The sequence below is a fragment of the Mus caroli genome, chromosome 4 (genome assembly GCF_900094665.2).
Source record: "Mus caroli chromosome 4, CAROLI_EIJ_v1.1, whole genome shotgun sequence".
Classification (NCBI taxonomy): Eukaryota; Metazoa; Chordata; class Mammalia; order Rodentia; family Muridae; genus Mus; species Mus caroli.
Genome location: NC_034573.1, coordinates 43678195 through 43703121, shown reverse-complemented (window position 1 = coordinate 43703121; position 24927 = coordinate 43678195). Strand labels below are relative to the sequence as shown.

General features: G+C 36.8%; 1 protein-coding gene across 2 annotated transcripts in view; it reads left to right on the top strand.

Annotated features, from left to right (window-relative positions):
• The window catches only part of Grin3a (glutamate ionotropic receptor NMDA type subunit 3A), a 176084-nt gene that overhangs the window by 45369 nt on the left and 105788 nt on the right, over positions 1–24927 (top strand). For both annotated transcript variants that reach the window (XM_021160784.2, XM_021160783.2), the window contains exon 2: positions 6027–6631. In XM_021160784.2, the coding sequence (XP_021016443.1) occupies positions 6027–6631 (605 nt within the window). The remainder of the gene's footprint in view (positions 1–6026; positions 6632–24927) is intronic.

Sequence of the window (24927 nt, the reverse complement as noted above, 5' to 3'; positions counted from 1 at the left end):
CTTCTCCTTCCCTGGTGGGAATGCAAGTCTCTATGGAAATCAATACAGCAGTTCCTCAGAAAATTAGGAATGAATCTACCTCAAGATGCAGTTATACCCATATACTCTTGGGCATATACCCAAAGGATGTTCCAGCTTACCACCAGGAGAGCTACTCAACTACATTCGTTGTGGCTTTATTCATAATAGCCAGAAACTAGAAACAACCTAGTTGTCCCTCAGCTGAAGAATGGATAAAGAAAATGTGGTACACACAATGGAGTATTAGTCAGCACTTTAAAAAGAAATGACATCATGAAATGTACAGGCAAATAGATGGAACTAGAAAAAAAAAATCATCCTGAGCAAGATAACCAGACCCAGAATGATAAATATAGTGTGTATTTACTTACAAGTGGTTGTTAACAGATAAGTAAATTATAATCAAGCTATGATCAAGCTACAATCAAGCTACTGCCCACAGAACCAGAGAGGCTGTTAAGTAAAGAGAACTCTAGAAGGGATGCATATATCTCTCTGGGAAGGGGAAATAGAATAAGTTTTGCAGGCAGTTTGGGGACAGATGTGGATGGGATCAGTAAGTATCAGGTGGTGGTAAAGGCATGGAGAGAGATAATGCAGGGAGAGAAAGCTGGAATTGGAGCTATATTATTAGAGTGCAGTGTAGAAACCTAGTGCAGTGGAAAATACCTGGAATCTATGAGGGTGACTCTAGTGAGGACTCCTAGTAACAGAGGATACAATATCTGAGCCTGCCATCTTTGGTGGTCAGGCAAGATTTCCAGAGGTGGGACTGGGACTGAGGTGTATTTGGTTGAGTTGTTGGCCAAGAGGTTCCATGGAGATCTCAAACATCCCAGGCTGATGCTAGGACATTCAAAGTCTGACAGCGGGGGTGCGGGGTGGGGCATAGCCAAGAACAACCAGGACACAACAGATCAGCTCATTGAATGTAGAGAGGCTGAGCTTGTGCTTTCATGGATCATTCACCCTACATCCCAGTCTCTTTGGCTTCTCTACTGTTATAAAAAGAGAAACCTGGACACCAACAGGATCACAAAACACTGTCCTACAATCTTTCCTGTCTTCAAGATATGCTGAGGCAGCGGTGGTACAGAATCTCTGGGGGTGGCCAACCAATGTCTTGTTTAGATTGAGGTACATGCCTGACACTAACTTGGGTGGCCTAGAGAGCTAGGGTAGAACCAAACACAGCTGGCACAAAAAAAAAATAGATGAAATCATCTCATATGATATTCTGCTATAATCATAGATCTGTGCCTTGTCTGGTCATCATTAGAGGGGCTTCATATAGCAGCAGATGCAGAGACCACATCATGTGGAGACATTCTATGGAAAGAGTGTCTAAATTAGAAGTCCCCATCAAGTCCCTCCTCTCAGAGTTGAACAACCTCATGAAAGAGAGAAAAGCAAGACTGTACAAGTCACATGAGATGAAGCCTCTATTTCCTGTGGGTAAAAAGAAAAGGATGTGTGCAATTGATATCTGTAAAAAGTATCTTACAACTGAGATCACTGTGTACAAATAGAAGAAATGTGTGAGAGTCACAGCAATAAAATAATCATTTTAAGAAACACATCCAACTCAACAACAATATTTTACAAGCAAGTCTCCACAGTTACCACTTACCGGGTATTCCTCCTGTTCGGGATACCTGCCATGCATTACCACATTTCAATATTGGAAATGGTACATCATGGTCATTTGGGAGATAGGAGTCTATGATGCTGAGATGTGAAATTACTTGCAGGTTGCTCTATGACTTGTAAGTGATGAAGACATAATTTTCACATAGCTCATCCTGTCTTCTAAAACCTAATACCATGTAGCACAAAAGAGGAAAAGCTCAGATAACTTAAAAGGGCAGTGGTACTACCACCAAGGAGAGCTGGGGACCTAAGTGAGAACATCATAGACACTATTTGAAAAGACACTACATGATCAGACCTAAGATAAACAGAAGTATGGTATATAGCCAAAATTCCTCTAGAATAAGAAAGATACTGCTGTTGAAGAATGACATCACTGTATATGTTTGCCTATCTAGTGATCACCAGTTTTGAAATACATCTCTCTTTTACTCTCCTAAAATCCAATTAGAGGATGCTGTATGCTACCTTTATCTGCATCCTCCCACTGCTGCTGCCCTTTTCCAGGAATACTCCCCCTGTCCTAGCCCTACCATATTTCATTATTTGATTTGTTGTCACTGCTGGGATTTATAATCATATGAATTGTCTATTTCCCAGCTACTTATGTCCATTCCTCTCTTACTTACTGCATAGGCAGAGGGCACATCTCACAATACAAGGTTAAAACTGCCTTTCTGGATTGGTTGTGTGTTCAGTAAAGAATTCTTACCCTTCTCAAGTAAATGTTCCCTATTTATCATGAACACAGCTTTTTTTTCACATTTTTATTAGATATTATCTTTATATACATTTCAAATTTCAAATGCTATCCCAAAAGTTTCCTATACCCTCCCTCCACCCTACTACCATTGCTGCAAATGCTTTTGATATTTCATGTTTCTCCACTTTTTGTTTATGATAGATTTTTTTTTCATGTCAGAACAAATAGGTTACATTATTCAGTTTGGTGAATCTTAAATTCTCATATATTCACCCAGTTGGGCTATTTTTAATGATTTAATATTATACATATGCTATTAGTAGATAGGAATTTTATTTGTTTGTTTGTTTGTTTGTTTGTTTGTTTTTGTTGAGACAGGGTTTCTCTCAGTGTAGCCCTAGCCATACTGTAACTCTCACTGTATACCAAGCTGGCCTCAAACTCAGAGATTCACCTGCCCCTGCCTCCCAAGTGCTGAGATTAAAGGCACTCACCAACACTACTCAACAGGAATTATCTTTATTGCAGATTTAGGAATTTAAATTATATTATTTTTCTAAATGTTTTGTTTTCTCAACTCAATCTCTTATTTCTTCCTATTCTGCTTTGAATTTCAAGTATAATGTATTAATTCAATTTATTTTACTGATGTTCTTTGTGTATGTTAACTTTTAGTTCTATTTACTTCTTAATTCTCTCTTTATATTTCTGTACTTGGACTACTCTTATTCTTGCCTAAGAAAGACCCTTCTATTGTTTTCTTTTTCAAAATCTCTTAATTTGGCTCAATAATGTTTTTTAATTTTTTGCTGAAGATTTTAACATAGTTTATATGAAGCTTGACTGCATTAATGACGTGTGTGTGTGTGTGTGTGAGAGAGAGAGAGAGAGAGAGAGAGAGAGAGAGAGAGAGATGTGGGGGAGGGGGACTTTAGCATCAGGAGAAAAATTGCAAGATGCACGTGAAGCTGCTAATTAGTATCATTAGATGCTTATAAACAATTACTTAATAAATATTTATTTGAAGAATTGTTCCCCTGAAGACAGTGAAAGAATTACTGCCAACATCTGGAGTCCCTCAACAGAGCTGGTTATAGGGATGAGCCTGCATACATGGACTAATCACTATCTGCTGAGAAGAACTCTTTAGCTAAGTCCCATCTTGCTTTTTCTTGCCAAATACTTTTATGTCTCCATTTAATGCTGAATTTTCAATATGATCAGCACATTTTATTCTAATTCTTGTCTTCATACAACAAGCCTGTTCCTCATACTCATTTAATGAATTCTTCTGTGGGGAGTATTTGAATGAACCTTGGTTACAATTTGGGCAAAATGTGGGGTCTTGAAACTGGGGTGGAAATGGTTTCTTTACCGTCTATCAATTTTTAGTCTCTCAGATTATGATCAAAGCCCAGCAACTGGGGTGAGTGAAAGAATAATTCCCATTGACATACACAATCTCTGGTTCAATCTGACAGAAGAGAGATTTAAGACACAGTTCTAGTCTATTGTGTGAGATAAGCAGTATGGTGCATTTGAGGCAATCTGAAGTTAAGGGATGAACAACATAAGACATATATAGAATTATTAAGTTTTTGTAGTCATCAGAAATAATCAAATAAAAACTCAAGTCACTATAAGGCAAATTACATTGTAAATACACATACATAAAAACAAATGAACAAAGGAAATAAAAAAGTAAAACAACAAAAAAAATACACACACACAGCTCAACATTCAAAGAAATAAATGGTATACCCTGAACCAAATGTGGATGGTCACAACCAGAGAACACAAATTCTAGTCGTTGTAAATTATAAGGACCATAGAGAACAAGGTCACATAGACTTTTGTGTCCACAAAACAAAGTCATACATCAATAAATTATTTGACAAATACTTTCATTGGGGCATTAGAAAGGCAGCCTCCAGCAAAGCAAGGAGATAATTTCTATAAATTCCAGATGTTATTCACATTCTTGGTTTTAGGATTGATGGAAACTTAATGTCTGCTAAGCTTAACAAGACATTGTAAAAAGATAACCTAATACTCAAGAGACCGTCAGGCCAAACACAGAAGGTAAGATTAATGGCTTGAAAGAATTTTAGATAGGGGTTCTGGAGAGATGGCTCAGTGGTTAAGAGCACTGACTGCTCTTCCAGAGATGCTGAGTTCAATTCCCAGCAACCACATGGTGGCTCATAACCATCTATAATGGGATCTGATGCCTTCTTCTGGTGTGTCTGACAGCTATACTGTACTCATAAATAAAATAAATAAGGGAAAAATAGTTTTAGATAGCCTTGTCATTTTGGTTCTTAATCTAAAACCTATTTTCTCTACAATTATATTGTTCTATGCAGCTAAGGTCAGTCTATGGAATTATTAATGTAGATGCAGCCTCAGAGAACTTACTTCAGTTAACAACAACCTAAAAGACTTTAGCAATCTGGATGAATGCACTGTTTGTAAAAATGACTACAAATGCAAACAAATCCATTTACTGTAAAAAGAAAGTTTATATTAAAATATTTGCCCTGGTTCAAGAAAAAAAAATAGGTTATCCAATATGGCTTTGTGTGTGTTGTAGGAAAGGAAACTTATTACAGACCAGAATTTTGGCCAGCTCTCAGAGATAGTTCAAAAGTTTCCAATTGGAAGATACTTAATTCACTTGATAGGTATTTGTTATGCAACCAACATTTATAAAGCTTTGTTTTAAAGTTTCTCAGGAAATCATTGTTAAAGGGTAAATGTGTCAAGTGTTTACTATTGGAAAGAATACATGACAAATATATGAATGTTGAAAAACTACCTTTCAACTATGTAATTTATAATTTGTGACTGTTAAATTAAGAAACTCTTCCTTAAAAAAAAAAAAGAAAGAAAGAAAGAAAGAAAGAAAGAAAGAAAGAAAGAAAGAAAGAAAGAAAAAGAAAAAGAAAGAAACTCTTCCTTAATTGAGTTGGCAAGTTCCATGAGTAGATGAAATAGTAATTTAAGTTTCACAAATACATTCCATGGCACATTTTTTTTTTATATAGCACGAGCTCAAAATCAAAACAAATAGAAATATAACCAAGCTTTTAACCTTGGACTATACACTTAACCGTGATGTATGTACCCTACAATACTTCATGTGTTTTAAAAGAGCCTTATTCAAGGGTCTAGAGGCCTACTCATATTCCAAATTTTCTTATACAAGAGTGGCACTGTGCTAGGTTGTCTCTGATAGTTGTTTCACAGAAGCAAAGCAATTTATTCCAATTATTCTCCTGAGTGAAATGTCTAACAAATGAATCATTAAACACAGTGTAAGAAATATGATACATCAAATGGGCTGACTGTAAGAAAGACAAACCCCATAAAAATCTATGACCACATAGGTGATTATATCATTTCTCACATTTACATCAAGAGCTATCTGCTCTCTGGTACTCAGACAAAAACATCAGGAAATTAGGATGAAGTGTTGATTGCTCATTAGATAAAGAGCATTATTTTTTCCAAGTAAGAGAATTTTATTCCAGAGAAAGTATCACAGGGAAAAATAGGGAAAGGCGTTAGCCTTTCAGGAAAACTAAAGTATCTCATTATGATCTTTGGGCGATGCTTTCTAATTCTTCTTTTTCATTATCTTTAAATACAGAATCCCCTGCACCTACAGCTGAGTTTAGAAAATTCACTAAGTTCTGATGCTGATGTCACTGTCTCAATCCTGACCATGAACAACTGGTACAATTTTAGCTTGTTGCTATGCCAGGAAGACTGGAATATCACCGACTTCCTACTCCTTACAGAGAATAACTCCAAGTTCCACCTCGGGTCTATCATCAACATCACTGCTAACCTGTCCTCCACAAAGGACCTTCTAAGTTTCCTGCAGGTCCAGCTGGAAAACATTAGGAACAGCACACCCACAATGGTGATGTTTGGCTGTGACATGGGGAGCATCCGGCAGATATTTGAAATGTCCACACAGTTTGGGCTATCACCTCCTGAACTTCACTGGGTTTTAGGAGACTCACAGAATGTGGAGGAGCTGAGGACAGAAGGCCTGCCCTTAGGGCTCATTGCTCATGGAAAAACCACACAGTCTGTCTTTGAGTACTATGTTCAGGATGCCATGGAATTGGTTGCAAGAGCTGTAGCCACAGCTACCATGATCCAGCCAGAACTTGCTCTCCTTCCCAGCACAATGAACTGCATGGATGTGAAAACCACAAATCTCACTTCTGGACAATATTTATCAAGGTAGGCTGTAAATCCTGGGGTACATTCTCATCCAGAGAGCTGGAATAGCAAGTAAAGTTTCCCTATCAATCCACTGTGCAGAAATCTTGATTCTGTGTAGCTCTAAGGGCCAATAATCCTGATAAAGTTTGGGGCAACTAAAAACTAATATCTCAGGATCTGTTCTCTGTAATTTGATTCTGTATTGAGTGTTGTATGGTTGGGACAGCACTCAACACTGGTTAGTTCCTTATTCACTGTTAAGTTCTTGCAAGAATATTTAAAAGCTTAGAGCTTCAATATTCTAACTAATATATCAGGATAATATAGACTAGCTTGATACAGTATAATAAATAGATCATGAAATTGTATATGAAAAATAATTAACCCATGGTTGGCTTACATAAAGCCAGGGAATATTTATTTTCTTCTTTAGCCTTTCCCGCATCAGTAGAACTGAAGAAAACTTTCTAAATACATGCAGAGGAAAAAATAGTTACATAAAAATGTACTTTTCTCTCTCCTAAAATTGCTTAAGGCAGTTTAGACCGTGGTTAAATGCAGAGACTTCAGAACCATACAGACATAGAATCTTAGTGCTGCCTCCTTATTCTTGTGTAACTTAGTCAAGTTACCCAATTTCTCTCAGCCTTGGTTTCTTAGGTTTCATGTCTGCTTATAGAAAAGGCATGTAAAATTATAACGATATAAGCATAAGATCCTAGTACTTGTGGAATTGTTGTGATAGCAGATAAAATTAGAAGCTACATGATGGGTGAGTGATAAATCAATAGATGATATATAGATGATCCATAGATAAATATGATAGATAAATTAAATAGATAGATAGATAGATAGATAGATAGATAGATAGATAGATAGATAGATAGATGATAGGTGAGATAGATGATAGATAAATTATAGGTAGATAGATATGGTAAACAGATATAAAATTAATAGATATATAGAAGTAAGCATTTCATAATAGTATTTTTCTAATGTGCTGTTTGTTATTTTATACTTAATTATATGTATGCATATTATAATTTGGTATCTTTATGTTTAGTAGCTCACTTGATTCAGAAGATGGAGTAGAAATATTTAAAATAAAGTATAGCCCCTCATATGGAAATGGGCTTATAATTACCGGGGAAGGGGAATGTCTTTAAGTGACACTTAGGCTACTTGACTTTTACCTAAAAAGAGGATGACCTATGGTCAAAGAGGCCAGGCCAGAGAATGAGGGCCATTCCAGAGGTAAACCTTCTCTGTAGACTGAAGCACATTTTAAGGCAATACTCTCAAAGAGTAAACAGATTATGCAGCAATTTCAGTGTCTTATCTTAAAAAAACACAAATACTTGGTAAAAGACCAGGAAGTCTTCATGATTTTACACATAATTGTACTGGGAACTTACCATACACAAGCAATCTGCTAACAGCCAAGTGTTTGACAGAAATGCAGACAAGGCACAGCATATATTGTTCACAAAAGCATAAAATGGGTGGGAAGAAGCAGGAGGATCTTTGTTGGTACCAGGCCAGCTAAGGATGTTCAGGGAGACCTTGATTCAAAAAAGAGAAAGAAGAAGAAAAGAAAAAGTAAAGTAATTCAAATTAATTTTCAAAATTTATTAATGGTAAAATCGGATATTATACCATCCTAACGTTCTTTTTCCCATATAGCATTTTAATTTTCATAACCTCTACTTTTATGTATATTTTATTTTACAATATCTACACAGAGTTCATCCCTTTGTACCCTAGTACGTAAGTGAGGCTTGGGATTTTATCTAAGAAATAAAAACCTTCTCCTTTCTAACCACCATATGATTCCAAACAGTGATTATTTGGAAGGAAAGTCATAGGCAGCAGGAGAAACCACAAACGAAAATGGCGTTATAGCATCTAGCATACTCTTGAGTCATGTAAAATGGACAATGCAAGAAAAAACTCAGTTCTAAAAGCATTTAGAGAAAATAAGTAAGAATATTTGTTGACTTAGATTATATTGCCTCAATAATTCATTCTATCAAGGTCAAATGATCTTTTTTTTGACTTCTCAAGGTTTAATTTACAGTAAAATCACATTTCTCAGACTGGCAAGATTGCTCAGTAAATCAGTATCCACCAAGACCAAAGAGTTGAGTTCCACTCACCCCACTCCTCAATTAGCATCAGGAGAGAACTGGTTCCTGTATATTGTCTTCTGACCTCCATACTTACACAGTGGCACATACTACATACACACATACATACATACATACCTGCATACATACATACATATGCAATCATACTTGCATGAATGCATACATGCATTCATACACATACATGTATATAGACTTGTACACCCATGTACATGCTCACACACACACTCACACACTAAATGTAATTTACAAATCTAAAATCTCTCTCTACAAGGTCCACATGGCATTTTTTCTATTGACTTATAAGTAGTACTTAGCCTCTTCATCCTGACCTGTCTGACTTCTGAGGGAAATACAAATTCCATTAAGTTGAAACATTATTATTTGACTTAGTCCACAGCCTAGCATACAGCATACTTAATTGATAGTATAGATATTATATAGATAGTATAATTATTTATAGAGAAAGAAGACCTTCTCTTGTATTTGTGTCTCCAATATCATTTATCTTAGAGGAAAACAGATAGTTGGTGAATAATACTTTCTAAACTAAATATAAACTTTTATCTAACTACTTATACTCTAGTTTTCCTCTTTTCTTTTATTTCTTTTACTTTTGTCTCTATGGTGAAAGGCGCTACCCTCATGATTGTTTCCACATATTTTATTCCACAAAGTTTCAAGATTACAAAAGAAGAATGTGTGGTTTGGAGCCCAGAGGCAGTTCACAATGCACAGGGGTCAGTAGCAATATTTTCACCCCCTTGGGTGTGTGTGAGAAATGAACTCAAAGAACTTCAGAAAATATGCCCAGGACTTTTTTAAACTCCGGAAGGAATACAGTCAAAGAAAAAGTTTCAAAGTGTTCAGGACAGGGTCAGGGAAAGCGGGCATATCCCCAGAAGGAGTTTGTATAATGAATAACTTAAAGGCTGCCTTAAGCCAGAAAGCAGCAGCGGGTTTTCCATCATCCTTATTTGTTTTGTTTTAATCCAATCTTTTGGAAAGTTAGTTATTCTCAGTCCATAAGTCACATCTGCATACAGTAATTTCCTTAATTATCCCTAAATTTTGTGAGGCTGACCCCACTCCCTCACTGCATAATAAAAGCCAGAAGGATAATGGGCTGTGACTAGCTGGTGCCAGAGTTATGCAAGCTTTCATTTCTCACACAGTCATTTTTGGTTTGGGCTGACAGAATTGTTAACATTTTAAAATGTTAATGAAATCTCCCCCAAACATGGCATTTTCAGTACAGACTTTTTGACTAGGAAAATAATTTCTTGTGGCAGACTACACAGACGTAATTACAGGTATAAGGGATTTAATTCTTCTCAGTCGCCCACAAGACAGAGCAAATGTCCATCATGACTCAATGTAGACAAAAGGATTAGAGGACCAAGGTCATTGTGTTATCTTTAACATTGTATTAGAAAGTTGTTTTACTAAATGTTAATTTTAGAGGCAATGGTAGGTGGCATGTTATCTTGACAACGCCTCCATGAATGTACATCTGTGTTTCTACTCCATCAATGACCATTTCTTGAATTAAGCTGAAGGAGATATAATGAGTACCCGAGTCTTGTCATTTTAGAGCTAACAGTATAATGCATAAACGTAAGCTATAAAGTTCTGAGATATGTGCATACACACCCTAACCCCATTGTAAAAATTATTAATCGCAACCCAGGGTTTCTACCCTGTGTTTGACCATTTAGTTCTGGGATAAAAGGCACACACAACCTTTATACTTAAAATAAGCCTTAAACAGCCCAAGAGCTAGGCAGTTACCTACCCACTATGTTATTAGAACCCACTTTTCTATCTACAACCCCAAATTATTACTTACTACTTAAAAGGAAAAAAGAAACCCTTGTGGTTTCATGATATAATTCTAATTTTGGATACTTCTAACTATTAGCTTTATTATTTAGTAGCATTTCAAGTCAAAGGTATTTAAACTGAATAACCTTTAAATTTGTTAGATCAATTTACATTATCCACATTCTAGAGTACTTTCAGCATTAATATAAATTTCCTTAATTAGTACTTTATAACTATATGATTTATAATTTTGATCACATGCTATTTAAAAATCAAGAGGCAAAATTGCCCATGTGTGAATAATCTCCTAAGTACCTCCACTCAGATAGCTGGTTAGCTTGTAGGTTTCAACGTCAACTTTAAGAGAATGTGGAAGCCTTGAACTAGATGCTACTCTTTAGCACTGACTCTCCAGTGCCCCAAGGAAAACGCATTGCTTATGGGTGACTTTTTTTTTTATCATGAAACCCCAAGGGTTTCTTTTTTTCCTTTCCTCTCTTTCAATATTTCTAGTGTATAGGAATGGACTTAACACCATCATTAATTTTAAGAGTTTTTAAAAAACGAACACAAGCTTTTGCATTTCTCCTGAATGACTGACTCGCTTAGCTTTCCTTTCTAGCTGGAACACTTGGGGAGTTTATACTTACAGAGGAAAGTACATATTGTACAGTCTTATATGTGTCCAGCAGGAAACCCTGTCATTAGACCAGTTGGCTAAAATCTGTTGACTGTTTCTCTCCTTCCGGCTAAAATCTGTTGACTGTTTCTCTCCTTCCGGGTCACTCAAGGGATGACATGAGTTGTGTCTAAAATTTGTTTGAAGTCATAAGGACCTCAGATAAGGAACACTAGAAAATTCACATTACCTCAGGACCTTATTTCAATGAATAAAGGAGGATTCAAGATGAATCAGGTGCTAAGCTGGATAATTTCAGCACATTTGTAGAGCTTCTATGTTGTTATTTGCCTGAAAGGGAATTTTATTCTTTGTTCACATTTTCACTTCCCAAACATCTATTGTAAAATTTGGAGATAGATCAGAAAGTACTGACTCTACTGAGAACAATGTTAACAGCTCCACTCTGAATTCTAGATCTGTCTCCAGACTACACCATTCTCTACATCCTATAACCTTTCAGAGGGTTGTCTGGCTGGTAAATGCTCTGTAATGTTCCATGTCCAGAACCACGCACCAGCTATGACGGAAGAGAAATCAGCACTGAGGCTAGTATTCACACCAGATCTAAAGAAGCAGCATAAATTAAATTAGAGGAATAAATAAAATAACCAGGAACAGTCAAAGAGGGGTCACAGACCACAGTAGTGGGGAGCCAAAGTCCATGACAAAACCCAGGGCAAAAAGAAAACAGTTTGTCCATAGGACAGATCTCTTACTTCTGTGTGGTATATGGGGGAGGAGGGGAGACAGAAAAGGTGAAGAAAAAAAAAAAAAACAGAGTGTTGACCTGACACTTACAGGATCTCAAGGGAAAGATGAGTACCTTAACCACATGTCAGATTTCTTGCTCAAGCCTCCTCTTCACATGCACCAATAGCAGAATAGCATTAAGCATGTCTTACATTAGGACTTGAATTTATTGGTATTTTCCTCATCTCATGGGAAAATTCAAGAATGTCAGCAGCTCTTCTCCCATTGTGAAGTTTTACTTGTAACTGAATTTTGCAAGTATTGGCAAAACACAGACTCTGATGAGTCATACAAGTGTGCATATATTTATTGTCAAACTGATCTTGCCCATTTACTGGTAAATGTGTTTTTGAGAAGATGAGCCTGGGTGTTGTTTTAAAATACAACAATATCAATGATTACAATATATCGGCATCCAGTGCTCTGAGGCTCAAATTTTAGCCATTTCTAGTTCCTGTTAGTTCCTTATTATCAGAGAGCATTCCTATTGAACTAATTTCTATTTTTGTATCTCATCCATTATTCAGAAGGAAATGTATTAGAATCACAATGCTTTGAACACTCTATAAACTGAAAATTCAGGAGCTTCCTGGCTGATTGAGCCCATTCTTCTGCCAGAGCAGTGAATGCTTTAAGAAGCACTGGTCTGCTCTAAGAAGATGTATATTTAACTGCATTTGCCACACAGACATTACAGAAAAGTTCCCTTGGACAGACACTGTGCTATGCCTAAGATTCAAAGCTGACGCCATGTGGCAGACAAATGCAGGTCTCTTCTTCGGCTTGGAAGTCTGTGCCATGAAAGCAGCCAGCAAGGGCTGGATTCATCCATGATAAGAACAAGGCTGTAACATTTCTACCTTTCCAGTGTAGAACATGCTGAAACCCATGTATGCAGGGTTCTTATAGTCTAAAAAGTCAAACATGGGGATAATCAACTGACATTCAAGGATACCCTACAAGCTACCAGGAGTACTAGGGGCATAGATTGTACTTTTGCATATAGGTTAAGAAATAATATACAGTTGATGTCCAACTTGGAGACAAGTCTCATAGATGGAGAACTAAAAATCAAACTAATATCAAAGTAGCATGTTCTGATGAGGATGTCAACAGGCATGTCCAGCAGGAGTGGACTGTTTCTTTGTGTTAAGTCTCGGCTAAAACTTCTAAACTTTTAGTAACAGATTATAAAGCAAATACAGGGGTCTACATCTGTAAACCAAGCCAGGAGTGAGAGCTGATCTAGAAACAATTGACATGTGCATGGAGAAATACCCTCCAGAGATGCAGGAAAAGAGTGAGATAATAGGCAGGGGGGGGCATAGCTAGACAGAATTCTCAGGGGAATTAGAAAAGGAACAGACACAGTACAAACCAAGTGAAATGGTTCATGTGTAAAGGCACTTGTCATCAAAGTGTGATGACTCCATGTGCTTACTCTGGTGTACACAAATGCCCAAATGCATGAACACACAAAATAATATGAATGAATAGCATTTTCAGTTAAAGAACTGCTATGTCTGGAGCTGAATGAAAGCACAGCAAGATACAAATATTCAGAATGAGTATGTAAAAATGAGTAAACCTGGCACATGAGCCCAACAACCCTAACTACAACTAGATGATGCTGGTGCATGGGGAGTTTGAGAGGATGACACTGGTAATGATACTGTCAAGATTCCTAACTAATGCTAGGCATAGTGGCATTTACATGTAATCTAGCACTTAGAGGCAAAAGCAGGAAGATTAGGAATTCAAGGTCATCCTGAGCCACATATGGAGTTCAAGGCTAACTTGAGCTACATGCAACCTTGTCTCAAAAAGAAAGGAGGAAAAGGAAGAAAGAGAGAGAGAGAGAGAGAGAGAGAGAGAGAGAGAGAGAGAGAGAGAGAGAGAGGGAGGGAGGGAGGGAGGGAGGGAGGAAGGAAGGAAGGAAGGAAGGAAGGAAGGAAGGAAGGAAGGAAGGAAGGAAGGAAGGAAGGAAGGAAGGAAGGAAGGAAGGAAGGAAAATACTGCTAATTGAGCAAAGGCAAAAGGTCAAAATTAATTCTCACAGGAAAGATTATTATAGAGCTTTACAGAGGAGGAACAGATCTCCCATTTATCAGAGGGAAAATATTAATATAATGAGATGATCATGAAGGGGAAAGTCAGCTCATTTTTCAAGGTATGAGAGAATGAGGATGCAGAATTTGTTAATGAACTAAGAAGTTTCCCAAGGGGAAAATGAACATTACAGCTTTATAGAGAAGATAGATATCCCCATGCATAGATATGATAAATGGACTATTATAGTGGCAGAGTGGGTGTGAGGACAGAGTAGCCTGGAAGAATCAGAAAACAAGTGAGACTACTTGATAAAGAGTTCATGTGCAAAGTAAGACCAAAGTCAAAGCCAGTGTATGACCTGTGAATAGCTGGGGCAAGAAGGAAGACTTGCAAGAAGCATGAGGCTTTTAAACAGCATGAGACTGGAGACAACCAGACGAGGAACAGGGGTATTTCAAAAGCAAGAACAAAACACAAATTTCTAATATGCATATTTTACATTTTTATATGCTAAATAAGACAAAGGAAAAAATCATTAAACATGTTGTTTTGCTTTGAAAATTCATAAAATACGTTCTGATCAGAGTTTACCCTCTCACATCTCCCCATCTCCTCTCAGCTCCTCTTCACCTCACCTTTCCAATATCATGCCTTCTCTCTCTCTCTCTCTCTCTCTCTCTCTCTCTCTCTCTCTCTCCCCTCTCTCACATATCTCTCTCAGCAAAAACAACAAATTAAGAAAAGCAAAAAAATCAGAAGAAAGAAAGAAAGAAAGAAAGAAAGAAAGAAAGAAAGAAAGAAAGAAAGAAAGAAAGAGGAAAAGGCACAAGAAATATACACCTGAAATAAACCATAAAAACACAAAATTAGGGGACAATAATACACAAACAAAAGATCAGTAAGGTGAAAAAATGCCCAAACAAAGCAATATGAGAGAAAAATGAGGCATGATGCAATCTGTATAACCACAGAGGTTCAGTATAGAGGAAAAGGGTATGGGGAAGGGGAAGATCTCTTAAGAAAAAGGACATAAAATATGTAGTTGTGGAGATACGGGGGACAGAGTGGAACAGAAGGATTAAGCAGAGATGAGAGGAGAAGAGGGTGGTAAGAGAGAGAGTACAGGGAGGACAGTTAGCACTAAGAGTCTTTGGGGTCCATATAGAAACCTACTACAGTTGAAACTTCTTAAAATATATACATCTATGATTAAATCTAAATGGAGTCACCAAACAGCAGGGGAAACAGTGCTCCAAGTAGACATGTTTCCTCCCCAAGGGAAACTTTCAGTCCCAGGAATGGCTTACATCTAACTGAGTTGCTGACCAATGTTGACTCCATGGAATCCCATGGAATCCCAAAATAACACTGGCTATTGGCAAGGCTACTTATTAATTGTTTTCTAAGAAGTGATTGTAAGGTCTCACTGGTGAAGACAATGTGTGTGTGTGTGTGTGTGTGTGTGTGTGTGTGTGTGTGTGTGTGTGTGTGTGTAAAACTCAAAGAAATGATGTCTAATTAGAACCTCAACTTAAAATTTTTAATAAAATAATAGTACTTATGATGGATGGCACTTTAAAAGTTAACTTTAGGAAATTTTAGAACAAGTTAAAGGCAAAATGAATAATTAAATTATTCAGATAAATTGAATTCAGTAAAAATCATGTGAAAAAATATGAATAGTGAAATTCATTAAAAATTAAAGTAAACACAGCAGTTACCGTTCCTTAGAAAATGTATACTGACTTTTTCCAATTAGTACCTGGAATACGTTTCCACTTAAAATAGGCTATTAAATTAGGAAGCAGGATTTTATTTGTGAAAGTACGATAAGCCAAAATACAAACCATTTTAGTTATGGAGCTATTAGCCATTCTGAAAGCAAAAGTTCAAACTATCAGAGTAGTTTATACATGAGCAAAGTAATAAGTACAGTTAAGCAGATAGAACTCAATGATCCAGTTCTAAAATATATGGTAAACATTGGTGAAAAAAGAGAAATGTTAAAATATAAGATATAAGTCTGATGTTTTGATGTGATAAGATATCAAATGGTGGAATCAAATACAGGAGCTGTTTTGGTTTTTTTTCTTATCGTTGTTGTTTGTTTTTGTGGTTTGGTTTGTTAGCAGTATTGAGGCTTGAACTCAGCCTCTCACACATAACAAAAGCACTCTACCACTGAGCTCTATTTGCTGCATATGTAGCAGAAGATGGCCTAGTCGACCATCAATGGGAGGAGAGGCCCTTGGTCTTGCAAAGATCATATGCCCCAGTACAGGGGAATGCCAGGGCCAGGAAGCGGGAGTGGGTGGGTTGGGAAGCAGGGCAGGGGACTTTCCGGATAGCATTTGAAATGTAAATGAAGAAAATATCTAATAAAAAATGAAAAAAGAAAAGAAAAGAAAAGGAAAGAAAAGAAAAGAAAAGAAAAGAAAAGAAAAGAAAAGAAAAGAAAAGAAAAGAAAGAAAAGAAAAGTGTTTGTTTGAAGGTAGAGTCTTACCAAGTTTCTTAGCCTGGCCTTAAGCTGTTGTCCTAGTAGGCCTTGAACTCGTAAACCTCCTTTCTGGGCCTCCTGAGTAGTGAGACTTTAGGCTTGGGCTATTAGGCCCAGCCAAGCTTCTTTAAAATAAATAATTAACATAAATAAATATCAAAATGTAAAATAAATAAAATAAGTAAATCTCTTAAAATCATAATTGCAAAAACAATTAGGAAGTAAACATAACTTATTAGAGTTGATTTTTCTTTTAAAAGAACAGAAAACAAATAAATTTGTCAATAACAGAAATATCAATACATTGTTTTCAACTAAAACACAAAGCACTAAAATTGACTAGTAGAAAATTCAAAGAAATCATAAATGTAATTCATATAGATGTGATCAAATTGTTTACCACCACACAGAGATTATGCAGAATAGATCATATCCCCTCAAATGCACCTAAACCAGATGGTTCATGTAGTCTTCCAGATCTTTAAAATATGGGCAGCTCTAATGACACAAAGAAAAGGATGCTGGGTGTCGTGATGCAATCCCAAAGCACGTTTCCTTCATAATTTAAAGTTAGCTATTTAGAAAATAACTTCTTATTTCATGTTAAATATTTGTTCTAAACCCCATACCAAGAAACTTTTATACACTGTCACAATTAACTTAAATGGTATGAACACCTTGTGCAGTGGCCACAAACTGCAGTGTGGCACAGGTGCATATGAGCATACACGTGGGGATGGGATGTGCCCCCCTCCAAGAAGAAGTATAGCAAACCCTCCTTAGACCTAGCTTTCTAATAGAAAAATCCATTATCAACGGTGGTTAGTTTTGTTCAATAAAGTATGACTCTGTAATACACTAACTTTCAAATGTTGTCTTAAAAGTACTCACTATATTGCCCAAGTCTAAAAACCCTATATATTACAATACTGCCATAACCACTTGTACAACTGTGATATAAAAGCAATAAAAACCACTTCTGGTGATACAGATCTATCTAATCTGACCATATTTAAAATCATACAGAAAGAAAGAACAGGACAATATCTTCAAATTTAATAGACAAACTCTACTAAATAAAAATGCATTAAATAATATGACAGCTTTGGTGCTTTTAAATAAAAATAACAGAAAAAAATAATTAAGCACACACACAAAGTGAAATGTTTATGCATGTTCTTTATCCCACCACCTAAGAAACAAATCAAGAACACAGGAGATCTTTAAAAATATAGTTAACAAGCTCTGTTTTACATGTGAAGCTAAAATGAATAAACACTTTTTTATTCATTCAACATTTATAGAAATCAATTAAACATTTCCCCCACAAAAACAGTAATACTGTATTTTTAAAATAAAACATAAATATTTTAGGGTCTGAGAATATAGGTGAATGGTTGAATCTTTCATTAATATGTAGAAGACACCCCCAAAAAAAAACCCATCCTAACTCTCCTTTCTGTAATACAATAAGAAATAAGTAGGCTATATTTGATGCTATGTTTATAGCTTTAAATGTCTATTATAGAAGAAATTGTTGTCACAAATGTGTCCTCATCAACATAAAATTTAAAGAGGTAAGACAGGGAAGCCTGGAAATAAATTAGAATAAACAAATTAAAAACGGCAATCAACTGAGAAGAAATTGAGCAGGAACCTTAGCACATGTAACGTCTTATACAGCAATGAAGTCCTAGAATAAAATCATTTGACAAAGTTGACACAGAAAGGGGGAAAGCTTAGCTGAGAAACTGGTGATATCATTAAAGAATTGCATTATTTTCTGACTGAGGTTGAGAGAACCACAGATCTGTAAATATAAGCATATCTATTCATGGGATAGTGTGAAAACATAACCTTTTAGCCAAGCACTCCGATAGGCTCTGAACCAGGGACTGTTACTTCCCTGACTGTTTTTTTGACCATGTTGTACTACCAGGAACGAATTCCCTCCTGTGGAACAATGCTCAGATCAAATCCAGAGAATGTTTGGTTACCCCTCATAAACCATTGTGTCAGTATTGCCTAGTGTGTAAATCTTGCCTGATAAGTCAGTATTGTAGCATGGAGCATCCATGTAGGTGAAAGCATTGATGTAATCCCCTTCCCCTGTTTGCAGCCTGCGTAGCACTTTCCAGCACCATGAAAATGAGCCAGCAGGGAGAGTTTTCTGACCAGTTCAAGATTGATTTCCCAATGTCCTGAAACCTGGGTGTGAGGTATCTTAGCAATAAGACCTTTCCAGCTAGTTATGTTGGACAACCAAGAGTAATGAAAATAGCCTATACTGTTTGGGGTACTGCTGGGACCTCCATGACCAATAACTCATAGGAAGGTAATCCATGCTCTGGCAATAAAGTTTTCGTTTAATAACTCATGTTGTGTGGGAACAGCATTGCTCACCCATGCAGGATTCCTCTGTTCAAACTTCATTTTTAGTTGTTGTTGATATATTTTTAATTATCTCACAAACTAGTAGCATGTCTTAAGGCTTCCCCATACAACCTTAGTTTTGGTTAATCCACATGCTATCCCTTTTATCTCCCACCCTGTACATCAATCCATGCTTAACCCTTTAGCTCCCAGCATTGCCCCATTGTTTCATAACATGCATGTTCTACTATCCACACTTACTATATTTCTTACTTGGGTTGCAAGATCACAGACTCCTCTTATTTTGGTCATCCTTCCTTTGCCTGTTCATTTTCCTAAAGCCATCACTCTACTACCTGCTTGAACCTTTCTGTTTCAAATATTCCCCCTCCATGTTTTCACTTCACCTATATTCTCGAAGTCCCTTTCCCTGATTGCATCCCCTCCCACCCTATAACCTGTTTAGTTCCTTGGATTACACCTGTCCCTGAGGTTAGATTCTTATTGCAGCAGAGATGAAATTTCCAAAGAATCAAAATAGGCAAAATGAAAATAGCCAGGTCTATAGGCTAGAGGAATGACTCAGTGATTAAAAACACTGGCTGTTCTTCCAGAGGACCTGGGTTCAATTCCCAGCACCCACATGGCATCTGTCTGGAATTCTAGTACCAGGGTTTCTGACACTCTCACACAGACAACTTGTAAGTCAAACACCAAGAAACATGAAATGAAAATAATTTTAAAGTTCTTTTTTAAAAAAGAAAACAGCAGGGCCCAGATAATTTTATAATTAAGTTTCCTCTAGCAAGAGAGCAAAATGTTGATCCACTAAGATTTATCTTAGTCATTTCTTAGGGAAGTCCTTCACTTCCTTTTCTTTTAAAGATACTTTCTACTTCATTTTAAAAATACAATAACATTTCTCTCAATGAATTAAAGGAAGGAAGAGCTAGGCATGGTGGCACAGGCCTTTAATCCCAGCACTTGGGAGGCAGAGGTAGGCGGATTTCTGAGTTCGAGGCTAGCCTGGTCTACAAAGTGAGTTCCAGGACAGCCAGGGCTATACAGAGAAACCCTGTCTCGAAAAACCAAAAAAGGGGGGGGGGGTGAGGAAGAGCTAATTGGAACCATCTCTGCATCTCTGATTTATCTTTTTATTTAAATTTTTTAGGTTTACTTACTTTATTTTATATACAAATGTTTTGCCTGCATATATGTCTGTGCCCATGTGCATGACTGGTACCTGTAGAAGTCTGAACTGTCAAATACACTGGAAATAGAGTTAGCATGGTTGTGAGCCACCATGTGTACACTGGGATGTGAACACAGATCCTTTTCAAGAACAGGGAGTGCTCTTAGCCATGAAGTCATTTTTCCAACCCTCTATAATTTATCTTTGAAATGCTGTAAGTGCACTTAATCAATCATTAGAGACCTCACATAAACCTTCTGATGACATCTACACAATGCCCACCTGCTCCCCGGGCATAAAATCTCTCTGACTTTACATATCATTCCACCATGTGTGTTTTAAATGCAGGCCTTATTGTCTCAAGAGTGTCATATTAGAGACACTCCTGTATGTTTTCCTATATCAACACATTTTCTATTTGTACTGAATCACTCCAACTAGCCTAAATGACAGTGTATTTATACCACCAATATGTACATGCATGTGTGTAGGTGTATATACACTGTATAAATGTGAATTAAGCTCTCACGTGGTGTTTCTTTTGAACTTCAGCCTCCATTGATAACTCATTGTTCTCCTTTTCGCAACAGGGCCCTCTAACATGACTTATGCCCAGCCTCTCTCTTTGTCTTCTCCCCAAAGCCGATGCGCTGAGATACTGGGATGAAAACCTTCACAAAATACTCTACAGAAGTCACTAGCAAGCCACACATTGCTAAACCCATGGCTCACTTTAAGCCTTTATTTTATTCAGATTTTTAGAAATATTTGAGACCCTTCATGACAATTTCACTTGATGTCTACAGTAAAGCTCTCTGTTTCCCCAGGTCTGTTTACATCTTCTCAATTCCCCTTACTGTGTCTTCCTTGCCTGTGATACCCCAACCTGTTGAAGTACCCAGGACTTTTGGACTTTGGTTCTTCTATAATATTCACTGTGATCTCATTGGCTCTTCTTAACTACCACATATAGGCTTGTGATATTCAAACTTGCATCTTCTGCTTAGACATTGTTTATTAACTCCAGATGACCCAGATTACCTATGTTGTGTCTAAGGCTACTGCTAGTGTCATCTTTCACTCTACTTCTCAGAAAACATGACTACATCATCAGCCAATCTGTCCATTCCAGAGAAAAACATATCAAACTCTAAGTCCAGTCATCCCTCTGCCCACACCATCATCACCTTTTGTCTGGTGTGTGGGATGGCCTCCTAACTGGCCTTGTTTCTGCTCTTGCCATCTTAGTTGGTCATTCAGCAACACGGCAATCCTATTAGCACAGAAATCAAGTCACAGCACTTCTCTGTTCAAAATCCACCAGTAACTGTGCCTTTCACACAGGGAATAAATAAAGTCCTTGTAATTACCTACAAAACCCAATCTTTTTTGCAAATTTCTTCTTCTACATGTATTTCTCTTATTTCATTTTCAACTATCCTGCTCTCAAAGATGTCAAACACACCCACATCAGTGATAATGGACTTTGTTGTTAATAAACAGTCATCTTCTTAGAGAGAAGTCTTTGCCATCTTTATTTTCCCTTTTTGCAACCAGTATATCAAAATACCAGGCATGTATTTCTTTCCTGAAATGTTTTTCTTTCTCTCTGTGTGGAGTATAAATGCATGAACTATTATCTCCACTATATACTTAGTATCTCAAATAGTGCATGGCATATAGTGTTTGTGAATAATTAAATGTTCGAATGATTGATGTGTCAATTTTGAACATCTTTCTTCATTTGTTTTAATGAATAAGAACATCTTTCAATTAGCATGTTAAGATTTTGTATGCAAATATGGCTTTCAAAATATATCATAAATATAGTAAACACCAATCTGGTACACACTATGAGCTATCTCAAAAATAGTTTAATGTAGTCTTCCAACTGAAAATTTTATTTCTATTACCTTACAAATCAACACTGATTTTTGACTAATAACATAATTAGAAGCTTTTAATAAAGCCAAATGAACTACGAGGCCTCATTTGATGAACTGCTCTTTGAAAACTCATGTGCAAAGCACATTGCTTAAATAGGTTCTTACTAGGTTCTTGCCTCTACAGTAAAATTCAAGCTACATGAATCTGTGTATGAACCAGTATCAAATACATTATAATATTCTTCTCATGGCTTTAGGGTCATCATCTCTTCTTTCTGGTAGACTTTTTACTTGTTTTCAAGACAATGCAACTATCGCAAACCTCTGGCTATGTCATTAAACTGCTCTGAAATCTCTGTGGCTCTTGTTTTATTATTAAAATAAAATTCAAGCTTACGAAACAGGTGTGTGAACCTCTGGACTCTGAATGCCACCTGTTTTCCCCACATTAAATTTTAATGTTTTCTACTTCACATTCCAATCAGACTGTTGTGTTTACTACCTTCTCTTTCAGTTTTTACCTCTTTTCTTTATAACAGTTCGGACTCTGGGAGATGTCAGCAGAGTTTGTATCCAGAGCAGCTGATTGATAAGCACAAAAATGGTGATTTCAGTATTGCTTTGAATGCAAGCTCTCGATTCTATTGAACAAATTTAATATTATGTTTGCCAGTTTTTTACACCAATGTTGCTCTCCAGGATTGTGATGCACTTCTCATCAGCAACAGCCTACAGGTCTTCTTTGGATGCCATCTCATCGAGCTGAGTTTTGTACATTCTCAGTATGGTTTGTGAACTCAGTGAAAGCCTGTGCATCTGTCCTCATATTTTTCTTTACGGAGATGAAACATCTTCAATTATACCATCTCTTCTCTGCTTCTGCTACTTACGGAATGACAGAGGGATTATGATTGATTAGATGTTAGGAAAGGAAGAAAAAAAGTCTTACACAGAGAGTGTTATCAGCTTCTTTCTTCTTCCAAAGTACCATCTAGAAACCTAGCAAATAAAAAGTCATGTTCCTGCCCCACAAAATTCTCTCAGTGGCCCCACCACTGCCTTCAATGAGAACTCATATCTGACATAATTCGTTTTCCACCCCTTGTCTCTGAGCTTTATTTTTTTAACCACTTTTTTTCTCGTGGCATACATTTCTGGATTTTGTACATGCATAGTGTGCAGATAACTGCATCACATCCCAGATTCTCCTCCTGGAAAAGAGTAACTTCTCCCCAGGACTCAGCCCTGCTCTTCCTTCTCTAAGTTTCCTACTTTGGAATCCTAGGTCAGAGCGTCCAGCGGTGGGGAACCCCTCCCATATCACTCATTACTTGAATTTGAATTGCTTATTCACTTTCTTTACCCCACAACTAGACTTAAGCTCTTTAAACCAATGAGGTGGCTTTTATCTCAATAACTATAAGTGCTAAGCATAGTGCCAAGTGGTTTGTATCCATTTATCTTACCAACAAAATGATTCCTCATTTTCTTTTTCCTTCTTGTTCATCTGAGAAGAGCCCAAGGCAAGTACAGAAGAGCATGGTAGAATTCAATTTAATCAAAAATGGGATTTCAACCTTTTAATCTTTCAGGTAATAGAGTGAAAATCCAGACAGCTACCCAATGTCATTCTTTCACAAAGAATACATGGTGAGGGTGCCTGTAACTAAAAGCTGTCAGTGAAAAGGTTTTCATTTATCCTCACTATAAAATGAAAGATAAAATAGACACAAATGACCTGTCATAAATGTGAATTTTCTAACAGAAATCTAACAGTTTTGCAGTAAAACACAAATTACAATCCTGATCTCTCTCTCTCTCTCTCTCTCTCTCTCTCTCTCTCTCTCTCTCTCTCTCTCCCAAATGCCTGCCACCAGAGATACTCAACATTGTCCTTCTGCCATGGCCATGTTAAATATTCACACTGATAAACAAAAAATGGCTATACCAGACTGAGAACCACATAGATTTCTACAGACTTTTAATACCTTTTATTGAGATGATTTGAATACATATTTAGTCGGAGGTAACCTCCCCCAGGTCCTCCCAGTTAAAACTCCATCATCTTTAAGCTCCAAATAGTCTTAAACTAATGCAGAGTTCTTCTTGTACAACTTTCACTTTACGTCTCTATGATCACAAAGTTGGCCGAATGAAACTTGCCCATCTACAACCAGCCTTTTCATCCTCTGGGTTATGCCAGCAGCCTCTCTGTATGCATGTTTTAAAAAAATGAAAGTATCTCATTAGATACACCATCATACTTGCTCTTCTTTCACAGCACTGAGGGAATTATCAATTGATTAATTTATATATGATTTTAATGATGTGGATCCCTGCTTCTCTGAAGTAGAAAACTGTTTTAAAGCCTAAGATTGCTGAGACTTCATTACTTGTTGCAAAATAGAATTTATTTAAGTAGTAGAGTCCCACTGGGGTGCCCTGACATGAGTGATTGCCATTGCATGCAATCTACTACAACAAATGGTTTCGCTGCCTTCAGTGGCAGTAGCATCTTCAAATGTGATTTACACTTATCGCTAATGAAAATTAGGGCATATTTCACACTTTCTGATTTTTCTATATTCCTTCTGTGGCAATATGACTTCTTAGCAAGACTTCTTTTGCATTTGTAAATTATGAAATAATATATGTGTCAGGCAATTCACGAAAGTGTTTCTCTGAGCAACTAGACCTGTGTCACTAGGCTCCTCAAAATCCCTACTGTGCGACATCCCACATTTTAACTTAATTACTTTTTTATTTTAAATATGCTGAAGCCACTGTTAAGGGTTTATCGTAAGGCAGTAATTTGGTCTCCAGCTAATAACACCATACCTCTATATCAGAAGGTATGCTGTATGTTGTGTGTATTGTTTGCAAGCCTTGTAATTCACCAAAACTTAGTTTCCC